The sequence below is a fragment of the Ailuropoda melanoleuca genome, chromosome 7 (genome assembly GCF_002007445.2).
Source record: "Ailuropoda melanoleuca isolate Jingjing chromosome 7, ASM200744v2, whole genome shotgun sequence".
NCBI classification, from domain to species: Eukaryota; Metazoa; Chordata; class Mammalia; order Carnivora; family Ursidae; genus Ailuropoda; species Ailuropoda melanoleuca.
Genome location: NC_048224.1, coordinates 55,198,762 through 55,222,324, shown reverse-complemented (window position 1 = coordinate 55,222,324; position 23,563 = coordinate 55,198,762). Strand labels below are relative to the sequence as shown.

Genomic DNA, 23,563 nt, shown 5'->3' with positions numbered 1-23,563 from the left:
ACAGGATGTGGCCGCCCTACGATGCTGCCCTGAGATCCCGTGTGGCACTTCCCGCTTGTGCGGGTGATGCATCGGAACCCCAGAGAGCCGGACCCACCTGAGCTGTAAGAATAAGCTCGTTGATGACGTGTGCTGCATGCTGACACCGATCTGGGGGTCCCATGACTTGTGCAGCTCTCTCCGGACTAATACCATCGTCTGCAGAACAAAGTGAGAGGCGAGGTTAGGAAAAGCCCAACTTCAGCTGGAAACAAAGGTCAGTCTGACTTGCACAGAGAAGCACAGACGGCTATATCATTTTGCATGGCCAATGTCCACACTCACTTCCTATGTAATTACAGGCATTTAAAAGAGATATCGTTCCAGAAACACAAAACCATAAAGCAAAAGAAAGCAGAGTTGAGCTATGGCAATGTTGCCACAAATGACCCTATCACAGTGTTTTCCCATCTTCAGAGAAATGAGGAAAATTAAGACAATGTAAATAATTTTGCTCATGAAGGTAAATCTATGAAACTTAAAGAGCTGTCTTATTCTAAGATGTCAGTCCTTTTTTTACATGGTTTTATCTTTAAATAATGAAGTCAAAATAATAGTTTTTTGGGTTTTTTTTTTTTTTAAGTCTTAACAAAATTGAAAGCTGGAAATGCTATGAGGGCCCAGAGGAGAAAGCTAGATTGAGAATCTGGCAATAGTATGGGGGGGAGGAGGGAGCTCGAGAGAGAAGGAGGGGGGAGGGAACACACACACATGAGCTAACGACACAGTCCTTGTCTTGTTAAGTGCTTTGTTAAGTCTTCACAGCACTAAGGAGTTCTGACATCACCGAAACGAACCTGGCTTGAACTGAATCCTCACCCCGGCGTCATTCTGAATCTTCTTGATCATCTCCCCGTTTCTTCCTATTACAATCCCAACAGCAAACCTCGGCACAGAGACCTAAGCACAGGGGACCGACCAAAACCTGATCAGAGCTGCCTGCAAATCTGTTACTTCTTCAAGGGTACATTAAAAAAAAACAAACCCAAAACCAAACAACTCCATCTTGATTGCAGTGCCTTCCTGGAAATACGACAGAACATATTTTTCCCTCTTAGGAAAAAAATCGTGATTGATGACCACATTCCTGCCTATTACGTGTACCTGCTGCATCTGAGGTTTGATCACCATGGTTGTAACAATGAAGTAAAGAGCAAGCCTTCAAGATAAAAGGTTACAAATGGCAAGCTCGTCTTCCCAATTCCATGAAATCAGCGTACATGGACCACATACACTGATTATACTGCTGGTCCTTGAAAATGTTTTTTTAAATCTCCCCTTCATTCTTTTATTGTGATAAAATACACAGAACGTAATCTTTATCATCTTCACCATTTGTAAGGATACAGTTCAGCAGCATGAAATATACTCACAACGTTGTGTAACCATCACCGGTCTCTATACCCCCCAAAACCTTTTCATCAACCCCCCCCAATTCTGTATCCATTAAACTGAGACTCTTTCCGTCAGCCTTGGTCACCTCTGCTCTACATTCTGTCTCCATGAACTTGCCCATCCTGGGCACCTCGTGCAAGTGGAATCCCACAGCATTTGTCCCTCTGTATCTGGCTTACTTTACGAAGCACGATGTTCACCCTATCCCTCGTGTTCTATCCACGGTGCAGCGTATCGCAAAACTTCATCATAAAGGAAAGCTTTTCGGAGCACCCGGGTGGCTCAGTTGGTTAAGCGTCCAACTCTTGGCTTTGGCTCAGGTTATGAACTCAGGCTGTGACATCAAGCCCTGTGTTGGGCTCTACGCTCAGTGGGGAGCCTGCCTGAGATTCTCTCCCTCTGCCCCTCCCTGCCCCTGCACACACACACTCTCTTTCTCTCTCACCTAAATAAATTTAAAAAAAAAAAATTTTAAAGTAAAGGAAAGCTTTTCATCCCATTGCACCTCATCAGTGAGTTGGGCTTCCAGGTCTGATAGGGTCACAGTGCAGCGCCGAGAAAACCTGGCCTTTGGTCTTCACCTGGGCAGCAGGAAAAGCCTTGAGGCAAACCACATAACCAGGAGGATGGCCCCATTTCCTGCAAGTCCCTTCCCTACGGCCCACGATCTCCACTATCTCGGTCCTTCCTCACACGCACCCTGGCTTTGAAGATGAGATCAAAGCTCACTCCCTCCCTCAAGGTTAAGGAGCTAACCAAAGTGTGGCGCGTTTGCCTGGGAACCGACCTGCGGGGCAAGCGTACCTCTATGCTGCCTCCCCCAACTCGGGCACCGAAGTCACCTCGGACGCCGCGAAAGTCAGCTTGGTCTTTCTCGCGGATGATCTCTAATACCATTTCTCTTGCTTGCTGCGTAAACACAGAGGAAAGGCATTATTGAAACCAAAATCCTAAGAAAAGACATGACACCAGGTGAAATTTCAAGATCAGACCCTGTTACGTGGGGCTTAAAGACTCAGACGGCGCTGAGCTGTGAGACAGCTTACTTCCTGCGTATTACCATGTGGGACACAGGCAGGCTGCTGGGGAGGGTCCCATAGATCAAATCCTAGGTGACGTGTTCTTTACACGGCCCAAGACATCCACACAGACAAGGGCCCTCCCGCCTTTAAACCATGGTCGGATCAGCACATTGGTGCTGGGTCGGAGCTGGATTACCATGGCCTGAGGCAGTCTGGCACACTGTTTCTTTCTGAGAGCTCTGTGGGCAGGTTCCACGGAAAAGACATTACAAGGCATCCCACCGCAGAGGAACTCCGGGGAGGTAAAGGGAAAACGCCAGCCCAGGGGGCCTGAAAAGATCTTCCAGCACCCAGAGATCAAATACCCTAATTACCAACTGGCAAGACTACCTCCTGGGCCTGACGCTCTCAGAGGCACACTCAGCGCCCTCTGCCCCCAAATGCCCTTAAGTTGGTCCATCCTCCCCACACCGGTCCCAGCCCCACAGGAATCTGCCCTGAACATCAGCCGTATGTAACAACTCAAGGTCATGGGAACCCAGGCTGCATCCTGGTTCTGGAAAAACCAAACCAAAAAACCCCAAAACAGCAATTAAAATCTTCAGACATTTGAGAGAAACTGGAGTATGGGACTGACTCTAAGACGACGTTATGGGATTTGCTATCATTTTCTTAGGCCTGGTTACAGAAATTAGTTCTTAACTCTTAGGAGAGTCATGCAGGATCTAGGGGTAGACGGTCATGACACCTGCCATTTCCTCACTTACCAGTGGTACGGGAAAGCAGAAATTAGTAATTAAGTAAGGTACACACACACACAAGCGTGGCAAAACGACAGGCAGGATGAGGCCACACACGAATGTGTTCACTGTTCTATCTTTTCAACTTGTCTGTATGTTTAAAGTTTTTCATAATACAAAGTTGGGAAGAGAAAACAAATGACCAACAATTTATCCTTAACATAGCAAATGGCTTTTCCCAAATAAAAAAATGTGGAATATACATAGTTTTAAAATTTAAAAAAAAAAATACTAAAAACCTTCAGTTGTCATGATTTTCCTGCCAATTCAGGGAACATCAAGGAGATAAGCTCTTTGCTACAGGGTTCTTTTCATAGAACCAAAGGTTCCACCAGAGAAGGCAAGCAGGGAGCCCACCTGCATGCGTTTAGGGAGGTTAGAAGTTCTGGGGGGCAAGGCACCTGGGGGACCCTGGCCTGCTGGAGGGGTGTCAAGGGCCGCCCCACTGACTGGAGCCCAAGGGAGGAGGCCGTTTTCATCACTGGCCCTCCATCCTGTTTTAAAACCAGGACTTTACGTCTGTCCCTGGACCGGAAGGACTACCAGTGACACCACCTCGAGTTAAGCTGAACAGCAGCATTCAGCCCTGGGGGAAATGAACAGGTGAAGGGGATTAAGAGGTACACACTTGCGTTTATACGAGAAATGAGGCACGGAGCTGAGAAGTACAGCACCGGGGATACAGTCACTGCTACTTTAATCACTCCGCACGGTGACGGAGGGTAAGCGCGCTTATGGTGAGCCACTTCGTAATGGATACACTTTCCCAACGTGTTCAGCTGCTATGTTGTACCCCTGAAACCGACATAATATCTTGTGTCGATTACAATAAAAATACATCCGTATGTAAATAAGCACACACATAAATCCATACGTGTGTAAATAGAGTATCGTGGGAGGGGAAGAATCGGGGGCAATATTTTGCCGGAGACCGGTAACCTCGCTGCCTCAAAGCCCCAGAACTCCTACGGAGAAACAGCTGCTGCTGACAGACTAGCTCACCAAGGTGCGTCACCCTGGGGCTCTTCTAAATGCAGCAAAGGCACAGCACGCTGCAGCGGGCAGGAAAAGAACATTCGGAGTTCACGGGAACAGACGCGTTCCCACACCCGCAGCCCACTCACGTTCCTGCTGACAGTGAGAGTCGGACAGTGGCTCTGCCCCACAGGGTCTAAGACTAAGCCCCTTACTGCTTTCAGAAATGGGCTGTCCTCTGTGGCTGGGCGCTCAGGGCACAGGACGCTTGCTCCGAGGGCACACGTATGCCTGCGGGCTGCTCACCTCCCACCGGAGCTGGAGGTCTTGCAAAGATGAGCCAAGAGAGAACAAGCAAGTAAGAGCCAAACAAAGCCTGCAGCTGAGGTACCCGCAGGCCAACAGATGGGAGCCTGCATCTGACCAGTGCAACAAAACCGTCTCCATTGACGGGAATGTTCCGTACACGCACTGTCCACGACCTTCGCTGCCATCCTCGTGTGGCTCTTCGGCTCTCAAAATACGGCCGCTGTAAACGAGGAGCTCCATTCTCATTTACTCTGAATTAATTCGAACGGCCACCTGTGCCAAGTGGCTCTGGCGGAAGCAGGACAGCCCTACAGCCCTTCCATCATCACACTTGGTTTGGGGCAACAGTTCACCTTAAATAAAGGCACATTCAGCTTTACAACTTCTTGAATGACATGCAAGCTCTACACATTCCTCCCAAGTCCGACCACCCCCCCAACACCCAGGACCCACGCGATCCGAGCTTTCTCCCCTACCTGTACTTTGAACGGGTCTCCGGTGATGCGGAGAGGCTTGTCTGCTCCCGTTGGCAACGGGCCGTCCTGGATCATGACCATTTTCACGCCCGTCCGTTCCTGTGGGGGTAGCACGCCAGTACCGGCCTCACCGCAGGGAATAAGAACGCGCACGCAGCACAAGCATGGGGCTGGGCCCCGGCCACCCTCAAGGACGTCCCACCGACCTCAAGGTGCCGCCCTCTGAGGATGCCGGCACGCAGGCCACGCTAGCCGTGTCCCAAAACCCTCTTCCTTCCTGGTCCCCAGAATATCTCAACTTAATGAACTAGTTTTCTGAGGTGCCAGGCACTAGTGTCATCTAGTTCGGGCCCATGCACAGCTCTGAGACAGAAGGGATCCCGTTGCCCTATTTCACTGATGGAGCGGGTCCTGAGAGCAAGCTGCCTAAGGTCCCAGAGCTGAGGCAAGGCAGGGGGCAGCAAGAGGTAGATTCTGGCGTAAAGGACCCTAGAGCCCACAGTAGAGTGCCCACCAGGCCAAGAGCTGGGCTGTGAGAGCGCACACCGGGCAGCCCATGACCCCTGACCTGCAACTTCAAAAGTCCAGGAGTTTGGAAATAAAAGTTTGTGCATAACTCATCTGGCAGCAAAACGAAGCTGAACTCTCGGCAGCGTATCTGTAGCCCTTCCCTCACTGAGCCTGACTGTCGTTACATCTGGCTAGGCCAACAAGCATCTGGTTACGGGGTGCGCTCCGGAACTTGCCGGGGCTGTTCAATTCTGAAACACGTCTGGCTCCCCGTGTCTCACACGAGGGATTCTGGAACAGTAGCAGCTAATGTTTGGGGAGCATTTACTCAGTAACGGGCTCTGTGCTAAGGGTCTTATGTAAGGATAAAATCACAGGTATTATTTCAGCTTCATGACAGCAGTGAGGCCGACAAGGACTCCGAGCCCTAGAGAAATATACAAATATACTCAAGATCCCACAGCTAGCGAGGGGGCGTATGGCTGGCTAAGAGCCCCAGCTCTGGACACGGTGCTTTCACCCGAGATGTCGTCACGTGGTGGTAAAAGCAACCCTCACAGAGCGCCACTGCCCCAACGGGCCGCAGGACCTAGCATCATACCTGGCCTCGGGCCCGGCCGCAGTAACGGCTCATAAGGCATCCGTCCGACAGCACCGTGGGCACCACCGGAGCAGGGGGAGCAAGGGGAGCTCTGCACCGAGGGCTGTACAGCCAGCCCGGTGGGGGGAGTCTGGGTTAGGACCAGCCCCCCCCCCCATCCTGGAAGGCCCGTTGAAGCGCCGCTCTGCTAAGGGCCCACATACCTGCAGCTGCTTGATTGTTTCCCCTCCTTTGCCGATGACCAGACCCACTTTAGACGCAGGGATAAGAATTTCCTGGATCGTGCTATTGCCGTCTATGTCGTTATGAAAGCCAGGTCCGTTCCGACAGCGGTCCACAATCTGCCCCAGGAGACGTTTGGCTTGTCTTTGGGAGGGAAAAGAATCACAAGAGAAGGAGCATTAAATGAACATGCTAGGCACCCACGGGAGGGAAACAGCACCGGGGGAAGACCACGAAGGAGTCAAGGCAGCCCTCCATCCAGCTCCAGCTCCTGCCCCCACAACCCGGGAGGTCTGTGCCATCCGCCATGCTACCGGGCTGGAATTTAAAAGCAACACACACCACACACTAACATTCCAACACAGCCCTGTCCGGCCTGCCCTCTGCTTGTGAGGGGGTCTGGCATTGCCATCACCAACACATCTCGTCTCCTATCAGAACCGTCAGCTGCTATGGCGGGGGAGACCACCTCTGATCCCTCTGCACCTCTCTCTGGTCCCCAGTCCAACATAATGCTTCCCACAGAGGAGACACTCAAGAGACACTGGTTAAATACGGGCAGGAGAGAGCAACGAGAGAGATGAGAAGAAAGCAAGCGAGGGTTAGTAGTCACCATCTGAATTCCCAGGCTCCGAATCTCTTCTCCCTAACCAACCTGCCCTACGACTTTTGAGCTCAGGCGATGGATCGCCAGTGTGGTCTCAAGGGCTGGGAAGAGGAGGCCGGGCCCTGGTGTGGCTCCGTGCCTGTCTGCTTGGATTTTCAGGCCCCTGCTTCCCCTGGGATGCTGTCTGGTGCCAGGGGACTTGGAGGCGGGGGAGGGAGACTGCATTGTTGACACAGCACGCCCGGCCTGGCCCGCCCAGGCCACCTGTCGGGGAGATCGCCTTTTCAGCACCAGAAGCTCCCCTGGCTGGTTTGTTCTGCAGTATTTGTTCCTTAAATCACCATGTACGATCTATTTTTTGGTTCCTCCCATAGGGAAGAATTCAGCTACTATGCAGCACCCGAAGAAGAAAACGAAACTGTTTCCTCCTAAAGTTACAATCCCGTTGCCCGGACTGCCTGGGTAGAAGAGGAAGCAGGAATGGTTAGAAGAACAGAGGAAAGAAGAGAAAGGGAGGAAACAGATGTTGCCTTCCGTCGTCTTGAGCCTCTCTGTGTACAGAATCGGCCTGGCCGGTCTCCTCAGCGACGCCAGCTTTTTAATATTTTGCTTGGGTACTAAATTAACCTGTGTTGGAAGAAAAATGCCTTGACTCCAGCAAAACCATCCCGCTTGCCCTATAATACATGCCTGCCAGCGATATTCATTCTGGTTCACTGCTTGTAATGTTGTGGCAGAACAAGAGAATTTAAACTCATCTGGACTTCCGGAGAAATGGCAACAGTGAAACAGCCCTATCTACTGAGCCACACGTAATCTGAGCACCCCCGTCCCCAAATGCAACGCTACTCAGTCGACTGAAAGAGGAGAGCGAGAAGACTCTAAGTTAGTACATCCCCGTTCCCCAGGAGGCTCGTGGACTGACAAGGCCTGCCCCTGATATAAGGCTCTGAGCCCGGGTGTCCCAGGGTTGGAAAGCAATGCCAGCGGTAAGGTGGTCGCAAGGCCGCCCCCCACCAAAGTCAAGGCACCCTCTGGGGGAGCAATGGCCACGAAGAGTCAATTCATTTGGTTCACAGATGTCAGAAGGGCAATGGGATCACCCCCAGGCAGAAGACCTGGTACCAGGTTCTCAATGGTTCACCACGTGACAGGCTCACGAAAGCAGACCTGCTCAGGTAAAGGGGGTGTTACCAAGGAAGGAGAACGCTGAGTAGAGCACTCAGGCGGGGTAAGCGCACGCTTTTAAAGAACCTGGTGTATGGAGTGGGTGTTATGACAGCTGCCAGAAATTCTGTAGGGCTTTGGGGGGGAAAAAAAAAAAAGTGATACCTTATGTGTTTTAAGTACCAGAAAACTCCCCTGGCGTGGCAACCTCCCAGATCCTTCTCCACAGAAGCACCTGCTCTCGTGGCCAGGTTGCAGCACAGATCCACAGTGCTCAGTAACAGTTTTGCCCTTCCATGTCTCCCCATTTGGGGAAGGAGGAAGAAGAGTGAAAGGAAAAAGTAAATAAAATAAACTTACTCAATACTTTCTGGGGTTCCGGTAAGTACACAGGGCCTCTCTGGAATCCCAGAACTCTCTATAAGAAGAATCAAGAAGATGAGGCGCGTTGGCGGGCTTCAGGCAACCGTGCACCTGAGCCTCTGTGCAAGATGGTCTCTCTGGGCTGGTTCCTACACCGGCCCCGCAGAAGCCCAGGCCCCAGAAAAAGACCATTTGCTTCCACTCGTGGAGAGAACAGTAGGCTGGTCGCTCCCCCCTAGATTCTCAAAGTAGAAACAAATTCTGCAGGGGGGCGGGCAGGACGCGGCGGAGCTCTCAGAGTGGGTCCTAATGAGTGGTCTCAGCTTCATTTCTGACCCATTTGTGTGCTAAGAAGTGCCTGAGTCGTGTGACCCGCTGTTCCTCGGTTCCTCCGCCTGCAGAGGGGTTAAGGTCACCTGTTTGCACACCAGTGAGCCATTTAATGGTAGATACGCATTGGGCCTATCACCAGGTAGTGAATGACTCTCTCAAGACAGCAGTGACATGTACATGGAAACAATTCCGGGCCATTTGACAAGAGAGGAAAAGCTTGCTTTCCAACACCACACGACGCTTTACTTTGCTCCTGAAAAAATGCCCCTTAAAATTCTTAACTCCAAAAAAAAAAAAAAAAAGACGACTAACAGCAGTTACCACCTTTGAGACACTGTAATTCGTATCTTTTAAACAGACAAATGCTTCTCCAGTCAACGGTCCTCCGCGCCCCCTCCCTCCACTATGGAAAGAGACCAAACTCAAGAGTTGTTTGAACTACTAATAACATAAGAACGCTTCTTTTCCTCAACCAGTCTCTCTCCACGATGCATGGTCAAAACGGCCCCAGCTAGGAAAGGTCCGAACTGTGTTTCACATGTGCTAATTAAGCCAGAACCCCCGGCTAGCCTTGGCCTCTTACCACAACGGGGGGTGGGGGGTGGTCTAATCCAGGGGAGTCAGTGAGCAGTCCCCAGGAGTGACCCCCAAAGCCACAGCGCTCCTCTAGGCCCCACATCTGGCATAACATCCTGGTGCAGAAAACAGAGGTCCTAGAGTAGCAGGTGTCTGGCAGGGGCCACGCGGAGCCACAGAGCTGGCGGAGGGCCTCCTCCAGAGGCTGAGGCGGGCGGCCTCATCTCCGGGCCTGCTTTTTTCCCCAGTTTTTCTGGTTCTCATCTGGGAGTCCAGCTCTATAAGCACAAGGCAAACAGCAATCGCATATACTTACCCGGGCTCCTAAACTTCTAAGCAACGAGCAAAGGTAATGAATCTAGAAAACTTGGCAAAGTACTGATTTCTACTCAATTGAGATCTATGAGAAAAGAAGCCTTACCTGAAGCAATCTGAATTTTGCAACCAGATTCTGCTTGAATCCGTGAAATCTGCTCACCTCCCCTGCCGATAACTGAAACAAATGGAACAGGGTCAGAACAAGCTTCCGTTCCATATTTAACCAGGCATGAATGACTTAATGAATTCAGCAAACATTTACACTTGGCTCGTGACACTGCAAATCAGGGCGGCCTCAGTGAGCCTCGGAAATCATATGTGAAACACAGCGGACAGGTACAGGGTACTCAGCTGAAGTGAGGAGAGAGGTGGGGTGGGGAGAGAGATGGGTGGGGGGCACATGGGTCTCTATCTCTCAGCCTGGAGAGAGACCTGCAGCCCTTCAGAGCTCTGGGGGACACAACGTGCAAAGCATTCTACCACAGTGATGGTCACACTGGGAGATTAATCAGGGGAAAGTAGAGAATGGGGATACTTACTAAATCCCACCATTTTATCAGGCACTTTGAATTCTTCTGTTATTACTGCCCTAAAAACAGAGAACATTTTGGAAAAACATATAAAGAATTTCACGGCTACTTCAGGTTCCCCAAATTTCCCATTATTGGCCATGCCAGAAGACAGAGACTTAAAATGAATCATGCCAGTTCGGCCAACAAGTCCCCAGCCCTTGAGAAAAAGCATCATCTAACGGGCCCTTTAGTCAATCGCTTTTCGAAAAGATCCAAGCCTCCTCTCTCGCTATGTCAGAGGAAGAAACCTCTGATTTTTCATTAAACTGTCAACTCAACTAACAGCTGCCTTTTCTTCTCAGTATTGCTTGACACTTTAAAGATTCTCTGGGGCCTTCGAAGTTAGTTTAAACTTCTCTTCCGGTCTCCTTGCTAGACAGAGATAGCAATGTCGAATTTTTCTTTAACATTCCCTGTTTCCCCATCTTTTTATTGCTTTCTGGCCTCCCTCTAATTTATCTGTTGTTTCGGGTGAGATGCTCCAAATGGAACCAGTACCCAGCAGAGGCCTAATCAGTGTTGACCGGACAGAATCATCACCTCATTTGCTCTGCAAAGTTCGTTCGTTAAATGCTACCCCATCTATTACCTGCTGGGTTTTTTGTTTTTGTTTGGGTTTTTTAAACAACTACTGCATTGGTTCTTTCAAACAAAACTTCCAATTTGCCAGAGTGTATTGTGGACCATATCCCATGTGCCCAACGCCCCAGAAAGCAATGAAATCTAAACATGTACCTTAGGAGAAAGCTAAATGCAAGTAGTTTTAAAAGAAAAAAGGGTAAGAATTTTTAAACATCTCTCACACAGCGGGATTTTTACCCATCAGGGAAGGGATCGAATCAAGTGCGTGTTTTTAGGGAAAGCGTGGCACGCAGGAGAAGGGCAGCAGCATGGACAGCCCCTGCCCCCATATCAGTTCGAGGAGAGCAGACAGTCTTCTCCCCGAGAAGTTTACCTCCCCCGGTTTATACATGAGCAGAGATCGTCTCTAAGTCTTGGGATGTCTGAGTTCGTCCCCAAATCAGGCAATTCCAACTTCCTAAATCAGTTACACCGAGGACAAAAACGCCAAGCCTCGGAGAGCCCAACGCATCCAGACAGGGCATGGGGTCCCTGCGGGGAGTGCTTCCCCCGCCGTGGCGAAGGGTGGCGGTGCTCCTGTGCGTGCAGCCACGAGACTGCGGCTCACGTGTGTAGCGCCGTCCGTTCTCAGCAAGTGTGACTGTGGAATTTACTAGAAGCGGTTCAACGCTATCACAGCCCTCAGGAATGGCAGGAACAGACTCTCTCTGAGGAAGAATGTATGAAGAGGAGCTGCTCTGGGCCCCCTGGTAGACAAAGCTCCATTCTGACTGCGAGGCTGGAACTTGTCGAGTGTACGAAGTATGAACACTCTTGGGAAAGTAAAATCTTCATTACGGCTTTATAGGAAAATGATGTTTGATACTAACTGCCACATCATTTAAATTATTCTAATGCATGAAAAAACAAAACAAACCAGTAACACAACAAAACCCAGGTTAAATCTTTTGGTTAACTGAGATCTGATGATTTCTAAAAACTCCCAAACATTTGTGTAGAACACAAGAGGGTATAATTGCATCATTGCTGGTGAAGATTGAGGATAATATGTTACAGTAACGGACGCACAACACAGAATGTCACCCACGAGGGAAGAGAAACTGTGGCAGTTTCCTGAACACTTTATTCTTTTTGAAGGGTTCCACTGTGACAACAAACACCCTATCTTACAGACTGGCCTTTTTAAAGCCCAGACGTCTCTGTTTCTCTCTAAATCCTCAATATTTAAGGGAAGGCTATGAGGGTAAACCGAGGCAGGGAAGCAACTGGGCCCTTCTCCAAGGTTCTCTGGCAAGTCCCTCCCCAAAGGCATAGGGTGGAGCCTGGCTTCTGGCCGCCCAAGCCCACGACTCCTGGAGAATCACAAGCTTTATCTAGTGAAAGCCCAACGATGCATGCTTCTTGGGCGTGCCTTTGCTCAAATGAAGGCATTAAGGATTTGTAAAACACTGGGGAAGCCATCAAATCAGGATGGAAAATTTCTCTCTTTAAATTAGATATACGTGGACAGAAAAGAGCAGCTCCCACACTCTAGAGGTCTGTTAAGTTTACATACAATAATGGCTGATTTTTATTTTTTTATTTTTTTTATTTTTATTTTATTTATTTTTTTCTTTAGCAGGCTCATAGCGGAGGAGCCTGATGTGGGGCTTGATCCCAGAACACCGGGATCACGCCCTGAGCCGAAGGCAGACGCTTAACGACTGCGCCACCCAGGCGCCCCAATAATGGCTGATTTTTAATACCTCCTGTTCGTTTATCCTTCGAGCTTACGCTGTCTTGGAAAGGACTATAAAAAACTTGAGTCTTACAGAAATCTAGCCCCAGTTTTTTTCCCATTCTCAACCTCTGACTTTCTAACACTCTCATACAGATGGTGGATCAATAAACAATTAGAAATGATCAATAAATAATAAAACATAACCCACTGCTTACCTTTGATGTACCAAGGCCCCTAACTGGTTACCTACTGTGGCAAAGAGAAAGAGAAAAGAAAAATCAAAGCATTAGCACGGATAAACTCACTCCATCCTTACATGACTTCTTACCATTTTGGGGAGGGGGAGGGAGGTAAGGCAGAAAGAAAGCAAACAGTAATTTAGGCTCAGTGGCTGCAATGAATGCGTTACATGATATGAAACAGGAGGGGACGTCTTGATCAACACAGTCTCTAACCCAGTGTCCAGCTGAACGCAGGATAAGAAATTGATCTGCGTGTCCACATGCTGAGAGGCCTGGGAGAAAATCCGGCCTGCCTAAATCCCTCTCCCTTCCCACCTCCCTCCTGCTCTGGATCCAGACTCTATGTAAAGATAGTGAGGGTTCCCGCTTTCTCTTTCTCAAACAAATGAGAAGGTTTAACCTCTTAGCCTGGGAGCATTGTTAAGGCTTGCTCCGTGGCAGCTGTGGTCACTAAGAACATGCACATATGTTCCTGCCGGCCACAGGGCACTCCCCCCCCCCCAACATAAACATCTCAAGGAGAGGATCTGGCATCTTCCTTCCTTGGGCCTCTTCGTTGACCCACCACAGCAGTCCATACGCAGTGGCCGCTACGAATGAGCAAGTGCCTTTCAAGCCCATTTCACAGAGACAACGGTGCCAAACAGCCTCTTATGAAAACCAACTCTATAATCACATTCCCACAAAACCACTTTAGCTACGCTTTTTGTTCCAGTTTCTCCTCTTTCAGCTATTGACGAGCGTCTCCCTCACCAGCCATCAGCAAAAAGGATTCTGTGCTGTTTCTCTTTTGGAACACGCAGCCCAAGAAAGAGAGTCAGGGGACAATGAAAAAGTATAAATCTGAAACGTCTTCCGAGGAACCGAATGGACCTTCCAGTGTGCTAACCAGAGCATTCAAAGATATGTCTCTGGGGAAAGTCAGGAGGAGGACAGACAGGAGATCAGCGGGGAAGGGTCAGGCACATCAGCCCCGAACAAAGGGTGGAGTGGTCTGACATCTAAAATCTATGACTCCCAACTGCTCCTCTTTCTGCCTGAACTTAACCCTGTCCTTCTGACTGGACGGGAGCTGGTCCTAAGACGACAAAGGAAAAGAAACCGGATCATGGTATTTTAAAAGAAGAAAGAGCATGAAGACACAATGCTAGCAAAAAGTAAACGAGGCTATGGAGTCAGTACCATATTTCTTCTGGATCAATAGCAAGATAATGGTTTGCAGCCAAAATATTGACATTATATACTATTATCCTGCTTCTCTCAGGGATAAGAGAATTTTTTTTTTTTATTTTATCTTCAGATTTTCTTTTTGCATCTCCAGTCTGAATGTGACAAATGCTCTCCCTTGGGATAGGTGGTGCTCAGGATTCCAATCCCACGTGAAGACCGCTCAACTACAATCTTGGGCAAGGAGTCCCCGTCACACACTTGCTCCCTGGATGGTGCACGAGAGGACCGTCCACCATCTAAGGCAGTGGGTAGGAAAAAAACAGGCGGAAGAAGGATGTCCACAAGAGTGCCCTTGAGTCTGGTTAGAGGTCCCTACTCAAGGGTTCAGCTCAGTCTCCCTGCTCACTGTCAGAATGCCTCTCAGGGGTCAAGAATACACTGAAGACGGACTAAAGACTGAAATGCCTTGACATGCCAAGAACACAGAGGTGCCCGGTCCCCAAACGGCAACACGGCCGGACCTTGGCTCCTGGCCCATGGTGCTGTTTGGCAAGAGACGTCAAAAGGCTGATGATCTTCAGATATTCTGGCCAGAAAAGCCACAGAAACAGGGTAAAGGGCAACGCTACCGTAAAGAACTTGATGGGATTCAGGAGAACATTCAAAAGGCTCTTGGTCAAAAGCCATTTAAAATTTCGTGCTTGTCCCACAAAAAAGGGCAATTCCTTTTTGTTGGTAAGGTACGTGTCACAGGTGCCCAGTGCCTCGCTGATAAGGGGAGGAGCTCGCGAAGGGCAAGAGCGGGGCGCACAGCCCAGCATCCCGCCGAGAGATGGCCTGCTGAGAGCCACGACACCAAAGAAGGAAATCCAATTCCCACCCCGACTCAACCCGGAGTTGGTGGACTCTTAGAAAGGACACACGTCCTCCTTCCCTGTGCAAATGCTGTGCCTGCAGGCCGAAATGTGCGATTTATTAAAGTTTCAGTCCCTGTGCAAATGGCCCCATCGGACGCCTACAAGTGAAAACCAGCAGTTAGATAGAGGGGCGTTGGGCACTTGCACGGTGGCGGCTAACGTCCATTCCCCTCAGTCTTCACAAGGAAGAGGGGTCCGACGAGGGAGGCAAACGGGGACCTATCAAGTTCAATTCCATGGTAACTACAGTTATTTTACTGTAAAAAAGGCAAAATGCTGCATATAATCAGTCCTATTTCCCACTAATGGTTCATGCCGGCCCACAATGCTTCATCTCCCCTCAGAAGTTCACCCCGGCTCCATTCCAGTACACACACGTGCATGTGCACACACACACACACGCACCCAGGTGTGGTTCTCATTCACCTGGCACACCACATAATGGGAAGCTGTCTGGGCTAGGGGAAAATGAGCTTCCCATAGAAAAGATTCATGCTACAATATGAGAAATTTTTTCTAAGGAGTAATACTCTGCCAATTTCAATAATGATCTTCAAAAAAAAAAAAAAAGGCACTGGACACATTTTCCCCCACTAGTGAGGAGAAAAACGTCTCCCTTTTTCTTCCCCTAAAGAAATGCTACAAAATATCACCGAGGAACATACCCAACTTTAAAACATGCACCGATTTTAATAGTTAACCCCCATGCGCCCCTCACAAAAGCCCGAGGAACGAAAGCCCCCGTCCTCCTCGTAGGAGCGCAGACAGCACGCGCTGGCCGGGGCACAGAGCAGCGGACCAGACGCAGGTGAGTGGGTCGGCCAGGAGAGAAAACATAAGCACTTTTTATATAACTGATCAAACAAGTAAATAAACCAAACCTTCCTCTGTCGATTTCAGGAACAATCCTGCACCGGTCCCTGGCTCCCCGGCTCCTCTAACTCTGAGCAATGCCTTTCCAAGACCCCGTTACGGTCAGTAATACCTACAGTCAGCTGCAGGGATTTCTGCCGTTTTCAAAGCACTTTTATAAAGCTTTTCTCCAAGGACAGTACAAAGGCTTCCTGTGTTCTAAGGCAGCAACTCTCTACCCGGGGCCACAAAACACTGACCTGCTGAGTTCAGCCGAAAGTCCTTAGGCAAGTAATCCGTCACTAATTTTGCAAATTATCATTTTTTAAAAAGTGAGAAGGAACTCAAGCTCTTCTCAGTAACGGCACCCCTCCTTTGCAGGCTCATGGGCTTTGGCGAGCAGTGTTCTAGGCGCCTCGCCTGGGAGCCCACTCAGGTCTACAAGAGCCCCAGGACACAGACACTTTATCACCAGGCCTGATCTACCAGCCAGGGAGGTGGAGGGCCCAGGAGAGTGCCTGTGCCCCGTGAAGGCACACCAGTCACATCTCTCTGGTCTGGGCACTGGGCCAGTCCGGGGGTAACACGGTGTGCGAGGCCATCCTGGCCCTCGGGAATGAGAGCCCAGCAGGGCCCGGAGGAAGCTCCACGTAAGCAGTAACCTGCCCTAGTCTCCAAGGCTGTGGGGGAGTTAGGAACCCCATCCGCACCCCTCTCCGGTCCCAGTGCCTGCCCACAGCCTGACCTGAGCAGCACTGGAGCGACACTAAGAGGAAAAACAGGTCTACGATATGTGTTTGTAGCACTGGGCCTTATTTTCCTTTAGACCACAGGTCATAACATCAATTTTGGGGATCATGACCAGTTTTATTAAAAACTAAAATCGAAAACAGAGTGTATCATATACAGTAAGGGTATATATTCCATGAAGCTTTTATTCCAGCTACACATGTGTTTTAGTGTGTGTGTACTAACTAGTTGTGATGGAAATATTGTGAGTGGTGTTTCACAAGTTTGAAAAGAACTTTTCTAATCCTTAGCTCATGAGGTCAGTATTAACTACATTTTACAGGTGAGGAAACAGAGGCTCAGAGAGGTTAAGCAACCTGCCCAAAGTCACACAGTTAACAAATGGCAGAGCTGGGATTCAAATTCTGCTCTATCACTTTGGAGCCCATATCTATCTATCTAGCTAGCTAGCTATCTAGCTATCTTTCTTTTTCTTTCTCTCCCTTCCCCTCCCCTCCCCTCCCTTCCCTTTCTTTTAAAGATTTATTTATTTTGAGAGAGAGAGAGCGTGACTTCGTGCATGTGCACTACTGGGAGGGGGAAGGGAAAGAGAATCAAGTAGGCCCCGCACTGAGTATGGAACCCAGCACAAGGCTCCATCTCACGACCCTGAGATCATGACCTGAGCAGAAAACCAAGAGTCGGATGCTTAACTGATTGAGCCACCCAGGCGCCCTGCAGCCCATGTTTCCAAGCATGTACTATCACGGCACGAGAGACAAAGACTCAGGTTCAAGTCTTCCCTCTGCCCCTTCTCAGGCAAACCACTTCTCCAGGCACTGGTTTCCTTATCCACATGAAAATGAATCCAGGCTTCTGGGTTCCTTCCAGCGATCTTTTCTTATTCTATACAGTCCCCCACCCCCAGCTCCGTCTCTACATCCTGGCAATCACTAATCTATTCTCCATTCCAAAAATGTTACATAAATGGGATCACACGGTATGTCACCTTTCGGGATTGGCTTTTTTCACTCAGCTGAACTACCTGGAGATCCATCCGGATTGCTGCGTGTGTGAATAGCTTATTCCTTTTGTTGCTGAGCAGTGTTCTACCGTACGGTTGTACCATTTTGTTAGCCATTCCCCTGCTCAAGGACATTTGGGCTGTTTCCAGTTTGGAGTTTTTACGAATAAAGCTGCTACAATGATCTGTGGACAGGTTTTTGTTTCTTGAGAATAAACAGGTCTAACTGGGGGCTGAATGGCGAGCACATGCTTAATTTTGGGAGTTTTCTAGAGAGGCTGTACCATCGGACGTGTTTTTAAAAGCTCCTTGGGTGGGTCTCACACCCGGCCAGGGTAGAGAGGCACTGAGGGGCACGCATTTCCTAAAAGGATTTGAAAAACTATAAATCCCCCCCTAACCTAACATCTAAAAGTCACCCCTAGCTTTCCAGGTACAAAGAACGTAACAGGTGTACAGAAGCCTTGGCTGTGTCTCTGTTGTAACATGACACTACACACTTAGCTCATTCGTTTCTGTGGATAACCCCGAGCTACTGTATGTGGTATCTAGTTGGCTAAGCCGACCATCAAACCCGTCAGATCATACTTTGCCAGGGGAAAAAAAAACTCACTTCCTTTTTCCAACTTATACATACATGTTAATATGCACCCACATAATGACCACTTACTTCTAAATTTTAATCCTAAAACAGATGGACGGACGGGGAGGAGGGGACCACCTGAATCTCTGCGATGAGTTGCTACCTGAATAAAAATCAAAATCCGATCCTGTCCCTTTCAGTATTTCTTACCAAGACTCATGCTTTGTTGCCTGAGGCTGCCCCACCCAGAACCCTGGACTCACGCCTCTTGAGGCATCTGAGGATGATGACGCGCCACCGTGAACCAAAGGGAAATGTGGCAGGGGACACGGAGATGAGAAGGGCACGGTGTCTCCAGCACAGACCCCGTTCTCCGAGAGATCCATTTTAGGGAAGAGGGGGCACATAAATGCAAGAGCTGGGACAGGGCTCTTGGAAACCCCTCCCCCCCCGGGGGTCTTCACTCCGCCTGCTTGAAGACTACTGCTGGACGACACTCCTGCCCCCCCCACCGCCCTGTCCCCCCAGGCCTCAGGGACTAATGTTTAGTCTCAGCTCCTCCCTGCAGCCTCTGTCATTCTCCTCCTTCAGGGACGATACCAGCACGTGTTGGATTCTGTTTCTCTCTTTTCAAAGCAGAGACTCTGGGCCCTGCGGGCTCCTGCCAGAGGTGGTGCGGGCCATAGGTAGTGGTCCACGTGCCCCTGTCACTCCGCAGCAAGAACCCTGGCCGTCCCCACTACCTAGCAGCAGCACCTCTCATCCCTTTTCTCTTTTGCAAAGTGTGCATTTAAAAAAAATCTTCCCTCCTCATTCTTGTTTCCTCCTTCTCTTTGTCCTGGGCCACACATGCTGAAACAAAACTTGGCAGGGGCCACAGTGCTACTCTGTCCCGATCTTCCTGTAAGTGGTTCATGCGAGAGCACACTCAACACCTCTGCCTTCGCTTGCCAGGAACGCCATCTAGAGAACGTCAGAAGGGGTGGTAGTACAGAAACCTCGAAGACACCGAGGGCCTGAGGGCCAGCTACACAGCCCTGCTCCTGCCTCCTGTGCTTCCCGATTGTCTCTGGTTGCTTCCAAGCTCTGACCGAAGAGCTGAGTCGGTGGTGCGGAGCCCATATGGCCTGAAAGTCTAAAAAAATTGGCTGTATGGTTCTTGAAGAAAAGTTATGCCAACCCGATTCAGATAAAATTTGCACTTCTAAGCCTCTTAGCTAATACTACTCTCTTTGATTTGGATCTTACTTTTCACAAAATTTTTTCTTTTCTCTTTTTAAAACTTTTATTTATTTATTTATTTATTTATTTATTTGAGAGCAAGCGGAAGGGAGAGAGACCAGAGAGGGAGAGGGAGAAGCAGACTCACCACTGAGCGGAGAGTCTGATGCGAGGCTCGATCCCAGGACCCTGGGATCACGACCTGAGTCGAAGGCAGATGCTTCACTAACATCAGCATCAACTGTTTATCCACCTACTACGTAAGGGAGGTGGGGAAAGAAAGCCCGTCTCCAGATCACACAGCCCGTAGAATCTAGTAGAAACACATGATGTACCCTGCTATCTGCAGAGTAAAGTAGACATGAGCCCTGGGAAGGGGACAAATGAACTGCTTTTGAAGTTCAGAGCAGAATGTGACCTGTTTACTCTCTGGTCAGGCGGGTGTGTGCAAAGGGGGAAGGGGGGGACAGGGGAGAGAGGAAAAACGGGGCAAGAGGAGAGGCTAGGAGCCATCTCGCAAGGCACTGAAGAAAGTTGAAAGATGGGGATGAGGCCACGTTCTCGGGAGGATGTCCCAGCAATTCTGAGACCTAAGGACCGAGCAGGACTTCGCTGGGTAAAGAGCTGGGAGGTGAGATGGGTTTCGGGAAGAGCAAAGAGACGAAAGAGATGACCAGGCTGCTGCAGAGTGCAGAATGGGGTCGGGGGGGGCAGAGTAGAAGGGCAGGTTAGGAAGGGCTGGACCCCCCTGGTTACCGGAAGCTGTCACAGGTCTTAGAACAGAGGAATGGAACTGGTCAGACTGGCTTCAGCGAGAGGGCTTAGCTGTAGCAGAAAGAAAGTACCAGATGGAAGAGCTGTCTACCACACTGAGATCAGCAGGAAGATTCCCGAATTGGCAGGGTGCACCTCGAAGACTGTTATGAAGTGTGGGTGCCCACTGAAGATGCTAATACTTACAATGACTCGACCCAAAGCAGAGGGCAGTGGAATGACTGCTCGGCCCAAGTCAGGGCACCGCGGCAGGCAAGGAAAGCCGGGCTCTGACCCCTTCTTGCTGGGCTCCAAGCCAGCAGCGTGACAGTTCAAAACTGCCCAGGACACAACTAACGGTCCCTTCCTACAACAAAAACAAATCTTTTCCCTTATTTCACCTGTTTTCGTCCTCCTATTCGTGTACTTGTTTGCAAATTTCAATGTCCTGCAGAAAGCCTGAGGCTTCCGAGGGTTCTCTCTGGTTGACTTACAAGTTGAAGCACTTTAGACAGACCCAAGTAACACCTGCAGAAACTTCTAGGGGACTGAGCTTCAACCCTCGAGAGGTCAAAGAATCCAGCTTCCCAGGAAAGTGAGAAAGTTCATGCTGCTAATGAAGTGATCTGGTGAACTTGTCAAAAAAACCCGAGCAAACCAAACAAATGAAAAACTGTGAAGCCTCTGGAAATCTTTATTGCTCAGAAAAAAGGGCAGGAAGTCCTGCTTGTTCGTCTCTGCTTTTCTAATCTCTCCTCTCAGGAATAGCACGACTGTGACCCCTAGGAAGCTGTCGGGTAACCACGATCATCACTGTCCTTGACAGGACCCGTTTATTCACATATTTACTTATCCAAGAGAAGGGGAATGGCCCAGTGACCTTATTACCCCTGTCAAAAGACAACCGCGGCCTGCCCTGAACCTGCTCCCAACGCCCAGAGTTCTCTCTGAACTCGACGGCCCATCTCTGACACCACAGGTGGAGACCAACTTGGAGGAAGACAATTGACGTGATTCTGTTGTTGGAAAGGTACTCCACTGAAAAGGACTCACTAGCAAACTGTCATGTCCAGTGTAAAAAGCCTGAGGGAAGTTTCTCGTTCTTCAGTCTGTTATGTAAGATGGAGAGCTGGCCCCAGACAGGAAGGTTCTCAGTTCTTCCCTACTGTAACGAGCCTTCATATTTAAAGGAAGAAAAAGGGACACGGTGTTCGTTTTCTGATTCCAAGGACCCAGTCCCCCAAAGGCAGACACGCAAAAATTATAGTTCTCAAAACAGAGGCGAATATACACCACAGAGTAATGAATGGGAGTTCCAAGTGAGAGTCTGGACTTACCCGTGACTCCCTCCCTACATCTGCCTGCTCCCGAGGTCTCCTGCTTGGTAAACTCAGAGCCTTTCATGAATTTCTCTCAAATGGGTGTGCAGTGGATTAACGGGAGAATAAAGTCGGCCCCGTGCCTGTGGTTTCACTGGCACACATCTAGGCGCTCTTTATGCAAAGGGCACACTGATCGCCTGTGCTGTGTACACACAGAATTGACACTTCCCGCCACACAGGGGGTGCAAGCAAGGCGGGAGCTGTGAAAGGTATTGATCGTGATTTCTGGAAACAGTGGGCCAGAGGGACTGTCCATTACCGGGGCATGTGCTCAGAGCCAGACAACTTAGTTTTATTTCTGTATCGATGTCCCATAAGAGGAACCGAAGCATGATTGCCCTGAAAAGGTAAAAAGGTCACTTTGCATTACAGTTTTTCAGGTCGGCAAAAATGCAGATAATGCAATCAGTCATATTTATTCTAAGAAATCACTAACACCGGTCAAATATAAAGAGATCACAGGGTACCATTTTGGAGTAGCAGTCTAAATGGTCACCTTAGCTCCAATGGCCCTGGGGTAGATTTTGTGTGTGTGCGCTCCTTTAAATAGACAAGAACTTTGACACCTAGATGAGAGCAGCCCCCTTAAAATCTTCACGCTGTGTCCCAATACAGTTATTCCAAAAAGGTTAGCACATTTAAAAACAATGGCAATCTCCCCTTTCGGATCCCCTAAGAGATGTGAGAAACCAGTCACACCACATTCTATTTTTTTCTACATACATCAAAACACGTACTTTTTTTGATAAAGGAAATTACACCATATCTACTGTTGTACCTTGATTTTTTCCCACTTAACAATACATTGTAGAGCTGCGTGCATACACGCACGGTCGGGCGCACAGGCAGACGGGCAGAAGGGCGGCGGACGCAGACTCAGCCGCTGCGTGGCACATTCATGTGCGAACTAGGACACTTCAGATTCCCTTTACAGTCGTATTTTGCAGGACACCAAATGTGATCAAGGAAGTCCGAGTTCTCCGTACACACACACCTGACAGATACTCTTGGCCAAGGTGCTGGTGACAGGCTCTTCAAAGGGGGCTGAAGGAAGGTATAGACTGAAACCAACAAGGAAACACACGAGCGAAGGAAAGACGGGCGCTTCTGGAGACAGCCCGCCATAAACGGGAGCGGTGAAAAGCTCAGCAGACTGCCGAGAGGTCACTACCCCCTTGCCCTTTCTTTAAGGTCAGGATATAGCCACGGCTTCCTCAGGGCCATGCACCAAATCTGAGCTTTTCTTTGGAGAAAAGTGGGAACTTCAATTTCCATGCGTGTGTTTGAAGAACGGAGGGCTACATCAAAATTCTCGAATCAGTCAAATTACTTGCGAGCTGATGCACAAAAGCCGAGCGAGTCTTTTACCTTTTTGCTCAGCTGAAAACATTCCTGTATTATCAACGCAAATAAGAACTCAAATGCTGGAGAATTGCGGAGAAAAATCATCCCCAATATGTCCCCCTCCACCGTTCCTCTTCAGAAAGACGCTGGTGAGAGCTGTTAAGGAAATGGCTGGCCCTCCAACTTAACTGGCAGGTTCGCTACCATCTGAAAGGCAAAGACATTTACTGCAACTTACCTCCATCATCCAAGGGCCGTTTCTGCACTCCGTATCCATACACTGAGGGGTCCACTAGAGGTGTGGAATTATTCAAGTGAGGAACTGAATCAATTTTAGCAGCAATCTACAGAGAGAATCAGATTTAAATACTCAGTAACAAATCCTGGCTCCATGTGAGGGAGAAAGATGAGAGCCCTCTTAAAAGGCCTGTTACCCCGTTTCTCCCCCTGACCTAGATTAATGGAAGGCATTGTCACCAAGGGGACAAACACTTTTCACTGCTAATTGAATTTTCTCTCGGCCTTAACGTCTTTAGATATAAAATACTTCCAAACATTTGTCTTCTACAAATTAGTATTTTTAAGTCATCACTTAAAATACAGGTATACCGCATTCTAAGAAGAAAAATAAAGGAGGTCAACAATACGAAGAACTTCGTTCAAAAGCTTTTATCACAGCATTCCCTTAAGAAACAAGCTCCCCAGGGGCGCCTGGGTGGCACAGCGGTTAAGCGTCTGCCTTCGGCTCAGGGCGTGATC

The 23,563-nt window shown here is 49.2% G+C and overlaps 1 protein-coding gene across 4 annotated transcripts in view; it reads right to left on the bottom strand.

The window, feature by feature from the left end:
* Positions 1 to 23,563, bottom strand: part of FUBP3 (far upstream element binding protein 3) — a 50,952-nt gene that overhangs the window by 14,296 nt on the left and 13,093 nt on the right. For all 4 annotated transcript variants that reach the window (XM_002915206.4, XM_019795280.2, XM_034664676.1 and 1 more), the window contains 10 exons: positions 23,043 to 23,148; positions 12,803 to 12,836; positions 10,253 to 10,302; positions 9,817 to 9,888; positions 8,484 to 8,541; positions 6,331 to 6,493; positions 5,017 to 5,115; positions 2,239 to 2,343; positions 837 to 939; positions 98 to 198 (listed from right to left, as the gene is read on the bottom strand). In XM_002915206.4, the coding sequence (XP_002915252.1) occupies positions 98 to 198; positions 837 to 939; positions 2,239 to 2,343; positions 5,017 to 5,115; positions 6,331 to 6,493; positions 8,484 to 8,541; positions 9,817 to 9,888; positions 10,253 to 10,302; positions 12,803 to 12,836; positions 23,043 to 23,148 (891 nt within the window). The remainder of the gene's footprint in view (positions 1 to 97; positions 199 to 836; positions 940 to 2,238; positions 2,344 to 5,016; positions 5,116 to 6,330; positions 6,494 to 8,483; positions 8,542 to 9,816; positions 9,889 to 10,252; positions 10,303 to 12,802; positions 12,837 to 23,042; positions 23,149 to 23,563) is intronic.